This window comes from Monopterus albus, unplaced genomic scaffold (assembly GCF_001952655.1).
Source record: "Monopterus albus unplaced genomic scaffold, M_albus_1.0 scaffold52.1, whole genome shotgun sequence".
NCBI classification, from domain to species: Eukaryota; Metazoa; Chordata; class Actinopteri; order Synbranchiformes; family Synbranchidae; genus Monopterus; species Monopterus albus.
In genome coordinates, this window is record NW_018127932.1 from 3,643,093 (window position 1) to 3,652,610 (window position 9,518).

The following is a 9,518-nucleotide window of genomic DNA, read 5'->3' on the forward strand; positions in this document are numbered from 1 at the left end:
AGGCTTAATGATTAATTAGATGGAACATTGTGGGTGTGGTGTATGAATGTTAACACTTTGTAATAATTCTTTAGTATATTACTTGTGTGGTGTAGAAGAGAATTATTTAAGAATGTAATTATGTAAGAATGTTAACACTGTCATAATTTTTTTGTATATTACTTGTGTGGGTAGAAGAGAATTATTTATGTAGAGATACTGCTTGCAAACCAATGATGGTAAGATGATGTCATGGGGTAGGACTGGATAAGTCTGACTTCTTCCTACTCCATTCAAGCATGTACTAGGTATAAGCAAATTGATAATGGATTGTGTGTAAAAATGTGTGTTGTTGTTATATCAACTGTTTTTTTATATGCTTGAAAGAATAAATCAAATCAAATCAAATCAATAGTTCTCAGAGTGAGAAGGCTATTTGTATTAGATTACTATCCCCTGCATATAAGCCTCATACTGCAGGCCGGCCGGCGGTGAGAGGGCTGTGGCTGTATCCATGAGGCCAGCAACAGCACAGAGGAGTCAGAGCAGCAGCAACAGTGGAAAGCAAAACAAAGTAGGCCTTTGGCAAAGTGACCTTGGAACGGTTAATACACATTTATGTTATGAATGTTAAATCCTTGAAATGCAGATGTGTTGAGTAGTTCTTTCAGCAGGGCCAGTGAAAGCTGTACACACACACACACACACACACACACATAAACACGTTACCTCCACCTCCGGCCTGGTGCCGTTTCAAGGCTGACAACACATCAAGATGACTGACAGGTGGAGTGGTACGAAGTAAGTGACAACGAGAAGGGCAACATAAAAAGTGCGTTCACTTTGCTGACTCCAGGCAAAAAGTTGTGCGCTTTATATTTTAATGATGGGTAGCAATTACATGCAAAACTGGCAAATGTGAGCAAACCCCGACACCCCTACAGTTGTCTTTTCTCTTTCTGTGTTATTACATTCAGGATCTAAATATTCTGCTGTTGGATGCTCGTCAGTTTGATCGGAGGAGGAGTCTTTCAGAGTAGACTGTACTGTGGCACAGTGCCACTCTGCAGTGATCCTGTAGCTGGCTGTAGTATCATAGGACCAGATGACCTCAGAGAGTTAGAACGTGACCGAAGAAAGAGATGTAACACACACTCAAGCACATCAGTATTAAATTTGTAGGTGTATTTAGATGAGGTAGTATGTGGGTCATAAAACATTAGTGTGTGTGAATGTGGGTCAGAATACATCATACACTACATCCTCTTAATCTCTTCCCCCCTCCCATGTGGGATAGATGGCAGAGAGACAGATTATCACTTCTTCCTGGCCCACATTCCCGCCTTCCCCTCATTTAATCATCCACCCCTTTCCTCACTCATTCAGCTCCTACCGTGTTGTTGTTATTGCTGTGGTCACTTTTTTGGATCATTTATTTGTATGAGCAACTTCTGACCCACTAATTAAACCTACTAATAAAATCACTGCTCATGAATTGTGAGAATTATGACTTGAGGTGTTAGGGTTGTAGTGCAGTGTTGTCACATTTTCATTACATGACAATATTTTGTTTTGTTCCAACCGTTGTATGTATAATATTTATACCGATCCTCACAAGAACACTGAGGAGAGGTGGATTCATACTGTAGAAAGACAGAGAGCTCTGTTATTCAGATCGACTGTTTGTCTATTCAGGTTGTTTCTAGATTCAGCTGAGACATCTTGACGTTCACCCCTGGCATCAGAATAAGTCAAAAACTTGTGGCCAAATTCTGCAGATCAGCTGGTTTTGGACAGTTTTTTTTCTTAATGTTTCTTCTTACTTGAGTAGAACGTCAATCAATCCTGCCAGGGACACAGGTGCATCATGGGCCTCATACATCCCTCAGAGGAATGTATGTGCTTGTTTGCTTACCAGAAGTTGCACTGATAACTACTTAGTTCAGCTCACAGTAACATGTTTTTGCAGCTGGTGGTGATGTGGATTCAAAGGAGGCAAATGTTTTAATGAGCAGGTGCACTGGAGGCCAGGAAGGTCTGCTGGGTCCTGTGATCTGGTTGTGTCAATGCACAGAGTCACAGAACATCTCGTATAAATCAATTATGCCTAAAAATATGCACTTCTATTTTTTTACAAAAACAAATATAGATCACACGAAGCCTGTGTAACCCTGGTATCTCTGGCACAAACCCAACTGTATATAAATCTTGGCAATGAGTGGAGTATGTCCTCCTGTGATTGGTCAGTGATCTAGGTAAGTCCAGCTTTGATTGATCAATAAACACTGCAGAGAAAGTTATCACTGGCCAGTGCCCATGAAATCAATACCGATTGGGTGAATGAGCCTCACAGATTCAAGTCCAATTGGTCGGGGAGCACGTTAAATCCAGTTATGATTGGTCAATCATGACTTCAGCACTGCAGAAAATATTATAGTGAATCTACTGACCCACACCAACATTTGGCCATTTCCACCGAGGCCGTCTGCTGAAATAAGCTGCGATTACTTTTCTCACCAGACAGTGTGTGGCTCAGATGTATTCGGGGGCAATGTGACTAATTTCCCATATTTGCCGTCTCACCTCACAACATGGCACAACACCTGTCCTCTGTCACTTCTCTCCTTCTCCCCTCACAGAGATGAGGGCAGATGATACGATACTTTGCTTTTTCAGGAAATGAAGTAGCAAATTTTCTTTTTGAATGTTCAGAAAATGTGAGACAATGAGCATTTTTCCTGCACCTGGATAGTTCATTCTTCATTTCACAGCACTGTTCGCACCTCACAGTTAGGTTCACCATTTGCCTTCTCTGCTGGGGATGTTTTTGTCCTGATAGACGTGCATCTCAGCAGACGTGGTCGTAAATGCTTGTCCCTTGAGAGTCACCTTGTTGCTACTTGTTTTCTTGCCCCAAACATCTGACAAGAAGGCAAAAAGCAGTAAAGCCAAACTCCAGACTTGAGAACTCATTTTCTATGAGTGAGACAGTTAAACTTTCACAGATTTTTTTTTTTTTTTTTGAGTTTTCCCCCCTCAATTGCTGTTTCTCTTCCAAGTTGTGAGTAGCTCCTCTTTAGGACATTGTATTGTGGGAGACTAGTGTGCATCAGCAGTTGTCTTATTTCACAGGAATACTATCTGGTGTGAGTATATTGTATTCTGTCACTTCTCTTGTGTGAAACTGCTAAGAATCAGTGTGTCATACGAGTTTGATACACGCTACTGTACAAGTCTTTCCAGGATGGTGTCAAGTCAGGCTGTGGCCTTTTCAAAACATTCCTATTTTCAAGTAAAAACATTGCCTCTAGTGCTCTGTCTTATCATTCTTTTCTTTTACTGCATGATATTCTCAGTTAATTGTAGATTGAGCTATGGGGCATTTGATGTATTAGGGTAAAACAACATGAACGTGGGCGCCTCCTCACATATTCATCTGCTCACTTGTCCTCATTCTCACAAACAAATTTTGAACTGATTATGTGATTTACATGCATTTTAAAAAGATGTCTGATCATTTTTTTCTTTCACACAACAAACTGACGACATTATCACCTCTCTGGCCTGACTAGACAGTTAAAAGCTGTGAAATTGTTCTGGCATTTAAAAAAGAAAGAAGGAGAGGCAGACGAATCCACTGAGAGTTTGACAGGCAGCTACAAGCAAGCTGACAAAAATCTCACATACTCCAAGACATTGTGGCCTGGTAAAAAACTTGGAGCAGCTTTAGAAACAGTTTTGAAAGATACTGAACTGTATTATTTCAATCACAGCATCATATCATATACTATGTTGTGGAGTGTTATGGTAATGTGTTCGCCTGTCAATCCACCCAGTAAAAACACCAAAAATAAAAATCAGGACCCGCCACACACGGCCTCTTGGACCGATCTGTTGAAAATGTTTCTGTCAACCTCTCAGACAATCTGCCTGAAAGCATTTGTTTGACAGGCTCCTGGAGGAGGATTACACCCAATCCAGTAAGTGCCAGTGGCTCAGTGCAACTACCATATCCAGATAAATAAAAGCTAAAATACTTATATCATAACACAGGAAACTATTTCAGACAGACCTCTCTCATGTGAATTCCACTGTGAATCTCTCCCTGACCCTCCTCACTTCAATCTTTGCCCGACTCTCTCTTTCTATGTGTGATTCCCTGTGTGGCTCTTGCCCTTTTGTTTATCTCTCTCTCTGTCTCAGAAGTGCTGTGTAGGGGAGACTGGGGGGAGGAGAGGCAGACGAGATAATGAAATAGATGAGGGGAGGGAGAACCCGTGTTTAATCATGTTAAAACAGCTCTAGCATGCACCTTTCCCCTCTGGACACAAGCACATGCGCCAACACACGTTTATGGATCGCAGATGGCTAGGACCGCCATGCTAAAAATGGCCATTTCATCCATTTGAGCAACTGGATGATCGGCATATTTGATCCTCTCTCTCTTTATTCTTTCATTTGATTTGTAAAAATGCATCAATCTGTACATTGAATCTATTACCTTCTCTACTTATTCACATTCAAGTGCTTATTAAATATTTATGGATTTCTTCCACTTCCAACCATCAATTTACTGTATAAAAAGTGGTTAATCAACCAGGAACATGGCGACTTGATGCAAAGTTTTCTACATATTTTACATCACAATAATCATTTTTCAAAACTCATAAGCACATTTTTAGCTTGACATGCCTTCACTTCTGTTAAAATTAAGGGATTTGCAGCCAGTGTGTGCCTGTCCCAAGGTAGTTTAATTGGTTTGGAACCAGTTAAAGCTCTAACACCCAGACACAGATTTTAGTGTCAAGACGTAGCCGTGCTTTGCCCTTCTCATAGGCCAGTCAATCTGCCTTGAAACACGTGTCACAACCTTATCCCCAAGCAGGAGCATCAGTGTTGGATGATTATGCAAAATCTCAGATGACATCCAGTGCCAACATTGTAAAAATTCTTCTTTCTATGCACATGACAACTACAGAATGGTTACAACTAAACAAAGATCATGGTTATGGAAAGTCAAATATGCTAAGGGGGGAGGTTGCTGATCTGTCACAGGATGCATCAGACATGCTACCATCCGACGTCCACACCCTCACTCTGGACCTTACTCCACATGGTGCACTGCCTCCTGCATTGCTATTGCACTGCTACTGGACATGGGATGCAGAGTCATTCTGATACATGACTGCTTTTCCCACAGTAAAATTGTCATGGCCTGGTAATGCTAATCACAGCTCATATTTTGGTTAATGTTTGGTACTCCATCTCTTCATGCACCCATTCAGCATGGTGACACTGAACAGCTGAGCCAATACATCCATTTCCAAGTGACAGAGCTAATATACTGAGGAGGAGGATGTAGTACTGTAAGTGCACTGAAGTCCAAGGACACGCAGTGTTGGTCAACACTGGCACCAAAGACATTTACAGTACGCTTCACTTATCCTTCCTTTTCCCTCTCTCCCATTACTTTCAGCCGTTCCAATCCACCTCCCTCAATTTTTTTCTTCGCTCTTCTCCTTTCCTTTAATTCTACTCATGAACAACACCCACTTCAAAGTATTTTGCTCCTGTCTACTGCTTTTTGTGAGACAAACATAACAAAACATACTGACTTATTTTCATTGCTACCTGTTTTCCTCTCTCGCTCTTACACACAAACCTGACCACCTGTGGTGTGTATTAATTGTCTACAGGCCCTGATGGGGGGTTAGTGAGGTGGAACAGCCTTGGTATTTTCTGACCTGCCAGGCCATGAAATCTTCCTGCATATGCACACACCTCATATCGGTTTAAATGAATGACCTTACACTGTGACTAGATTGGATGCAAGTACAGAAGGATGGATGACCAAAGAGAAATAGGGGGGTGAGATAGAAGTTAAAATGCTGTTAAATGCAGTTTTTCCTCCCATTTCCATAAAGCATGGGAATGTGATGATTGATGGCCGGGCTGTGGGAAGGCAAGGCATTGTGGTGTGGTGCTGATAGATGGATAGATGATGTGTGCAGCGAGGGGGAACAGAAGGAGATTTCATTTCACATCTGCCCTCATCCGATGCATGCACATACCAGTGCTGTAATATGTAGATTGTGTTTAGCCTTTATCTTTTGCAATGATGTGAGAAGGTGGGGCATGAACACACACAAGTTTTGAGTCCCAGAAAAGTTGTCCTAGGGTTTTCATCAAACTAAATGACGCTTTAATGAAACTTCCATCAGTAAGACGATGCAACTGAAGGCATTCACTGTAACCTGATTGTCTTGTTGCTGTCAAACTTTAAATCTGTTCCTTTCTTCGCCGCTGTCATTTCAGGGTCTCATTGATATGACCCACCCCCATCCTATTTACCTCCTGCTGTTCATCAGAAGCAGCTGATCACACCCATCCAGAACTTAACTAAGTTGTTCTTCGCTCTTTAAGCAGCCAAAACCATAAAGAGGTTTCCTGTTGTGCATGCTCTTTTTAAGCATTTTGTTGAGCTACAGTTGTTCAATTATTTTCTCTTAGATACAATACCGGCCACAACAGCCATGTTAATCCACAACTAACATCCAGAAAACCACCCAAATAGTATGTAAACATAGGGGATAGTCAGTGTGATATTAGCATAAATGGTGTAGTTGGACAATAACAAAACCAGATGGAACCACATGAAATAAATTAGCTACCACAGAACAACAAACAAAATAATTGCTAATCATAAATTTATAGTGCAACTGGTAATCTACACAATTCATTTTGTAGTAACTCGTGCCTTTCTTTATTCTATCCCTCTTCTGCTCTGTGTCCAGCAAAACTCAAAAAATGCCATATAAACCACTGGTGTTAAGTGCAGGTTGGATTTTGTGAAACCTGAAGTTAAGTCACCGACTTGTTTCTATTGTTTAAGAGAAGTCTAGAAAATACTGAAATTCATACACAACTAAACTAAGCTGGCTGTGGGCGAGCAACACTTCATCACAACCTAACTCCCTTACCATCATGACCTCCTGATATCCAACAAGAATTAGGTGTTAACAGATTTTTTTTTTTAAATGTTCAGCGCGGCTGGTCTGTCTCATGTGTGTTAAAATACTGACTCCTACATGGTTGTACTGAGGAGCCAGTCTTTTTGCAGGATAACATATGACTGTATAAAATGTCATCCTGTACAATACAGCTCATGAAGAAATACCTTGGCATATCGATAGAGCTGCCCATCCCAAAGCTTTTTATCTGTCGCTTTTGCTCTGTTCTTTTATTCATCATTCTATTTCTTTTCCTCAGAGGGAAGTGCTGTTGGTGGGGGTCTAAACACCCTGGAGTAGATGGAGGGATTTCAGGTGTTAGGGGAGAGAGAGAAAGAGTCGAAGAAGGATGTGAATAATAGATCAGAAAGGGGAAAGAGAAAGAGCCGAGAGAAGAGAATGAGGGAGACATAAAAGGCGGGAAACGAAGAGGAGTGAATAGAAAAAGAGAAACACAAAAGGAGTATCAAAAGGGCAGAGGAAGCAGGGGGATGCATGGTTTTGAAAAGGAAGAGGGATACCATTTTCTTGGAGGGCAACTGTGACATGAAACCACATCTGTAAAAGTCATGCATCTGTCCATCCTTCCATCTGTTCCTCCCTCCTTCTGTCTCTTCCCTGCCTCCAGTGTGGTCAGGAGTTGTTGCATAAAACAATGATTAATCTTTTATTAAGACATGAAGCTTCTAAAAATATGTCCACCTTGTTCTCAGGAGTTTCAAAGCTCAACTTATAAGCCAGCTAAAAAAGACAGTTCATACTAAAGTTAGATTTAGTAGAATAGTAAATAAATTGGTTTATCACGTTAATATTTATATATAACCCTCAAAACACGAGCACATTTGGATTAAATGTGGCATTGAATTTAGGAACACCCCTTAAATATTAAAACAAAATAAAAAGGAGGAAGAACAAATGTTTGTTTTTTACCTGAGCAGATCAATTTCATCAGCATGAACTCCTCCTCACAGTGTTTCCTATTGGCACATCTCAACAGGCAGGAAGCCAACTTCAACTGGTCTCAACCACACAGAGATGCTCTATAGGTAAACACAAAGACAGAGAGAGAAAGGAAGAGAGAGTCAGATAAGCACATTAGTGAGAAGGAAGTGTGTGGAGCAGGCCTAACGAGAGCAAGGAAAGAAAATCAGCCAACACGTAGATGGAGAATGAGAGAAATAAATGAAACGAGTGCGAAATGCTGTGTTGTTTTAGCGAGAGACAGGAGAGAGAAAAGGGGAGGGAGCAGGGACTGATGTGCAAGTCACAACCTCCAAGCCCGGCTGTTTATAACGCCCCAGGTGATGTGCGTTTGTGTGAGGCGGTCAAGTGGCCGCCCACGTCACCCTGTCTGTGCTGTGTGTGTGTGTGTGTGTGCTCATTGCTCCTTGCACAACACAGCCACAGGGTTCAAATGTACCAGTCAATACCTAAACTGATCACACACACAAATACTTTTCTACTGGGGTGCAGTACTACAGCAGTACTACAGCAGTAGTACTGACGACATTCAGGGAAGTGTTTAACTGAGACAAGCTCTCAACAGGCTCTTTTCTTTTGGATGATTTGATTAATAACTTTTTTTTGTTTTGTAATCTGTCATTTTTGCACCACAAGTCATCCAAGCAAGGGGCATTTCTCTTTGAACGTCCTCCTTTTTTCTGGGTGAGTAACTGTGTGTACCAGTGAACAGCTTTGTTTGCTCAGGGATCACCACCACCACCAGACTAGAGCCACTGCGACACTGTATATGGGAATGATCTTTACAAACAGACTGTAGCCCAGGTTGTCAAACGCATGAGATGTCACGCTGCACTCGCTCTAGTTTTGGTGAACAATGAACACTGTGTAAGATTTAATCCCTCACTTCCTGTTCACAGAGATTGTGAAGCATGGGTGCATCTATTCTGTTTGTTGTTATATAACTGTCCCTGCTCACACAGACAGATATTACAGACAACACACTTGGGCAGCCACACTGAACTCTCTTCTTTCTCCCACACACTCACATATCAGTCCTACTTTACCAACAGTTGGACTACGCTGACCAAGTGTGGACCACTATTTCTAGACATTCTGAAAAAGCAAACTTTTTAAACCCTTGTCTCTGAGATACATCTGTGTATTATCTGCTTTTAGAAAAGGAACCGAAAACAACCAGCACCATGCAAACTGCACAACATGCTTCATCTACAGAGACACCTCAGAAAACAAGCAGTGGCGATGTAAAACTAACTGTTGTGAAACATTTATACAAATCATTTCATTTAACGCATTCACCAGAAGAATAAGTACAGAGGTGTTAAGAAGAACTCTGATATTTTTATAGACTTTGGAAACTATAGAAATTGAAATTGTCATTACAGACTTTGCTTGCTTTTAGTTGCCAACAGGACGTTACTGCCAATTCCTCTAAATCATGAATAAATGTCCTTAGAAAAAGTTTGGTTGAAGATGAAAAGCTTCTAAAAATTCAACCTGGTCAAGCACAGCAAAGTAAATGCTGTATAAACTTTAAAACTGTACATG

The 9,518-nt window shown here is 41.1% G+C and overlaps 1 protein-coding gene across 1 annotated transcript in view; it reads right to left on the bottom strand.

The window, feature by feature from the left end:
• Window positions 1–9,518, bottom strand: part of bean1 (brain expressed, associated with NEDD4, 1) — a 32,685-nt gene that overhangs the window by 21,158 nt on the left and 2,009 nt on the right. The window contains exon 2 of the mRNA XM_020601552.1: window positions 7,920–8,029. Within this exon, the coding sequence (XP_020457208.1) occupies window positions 7,920–7,944 (25 nt within the window). The 5' untranslated portion in view covers window positions 7,945–8,029. The remainder of the gene's footprint in view (window positions 1–7,919; window positions 8,030–9,518) is intronic.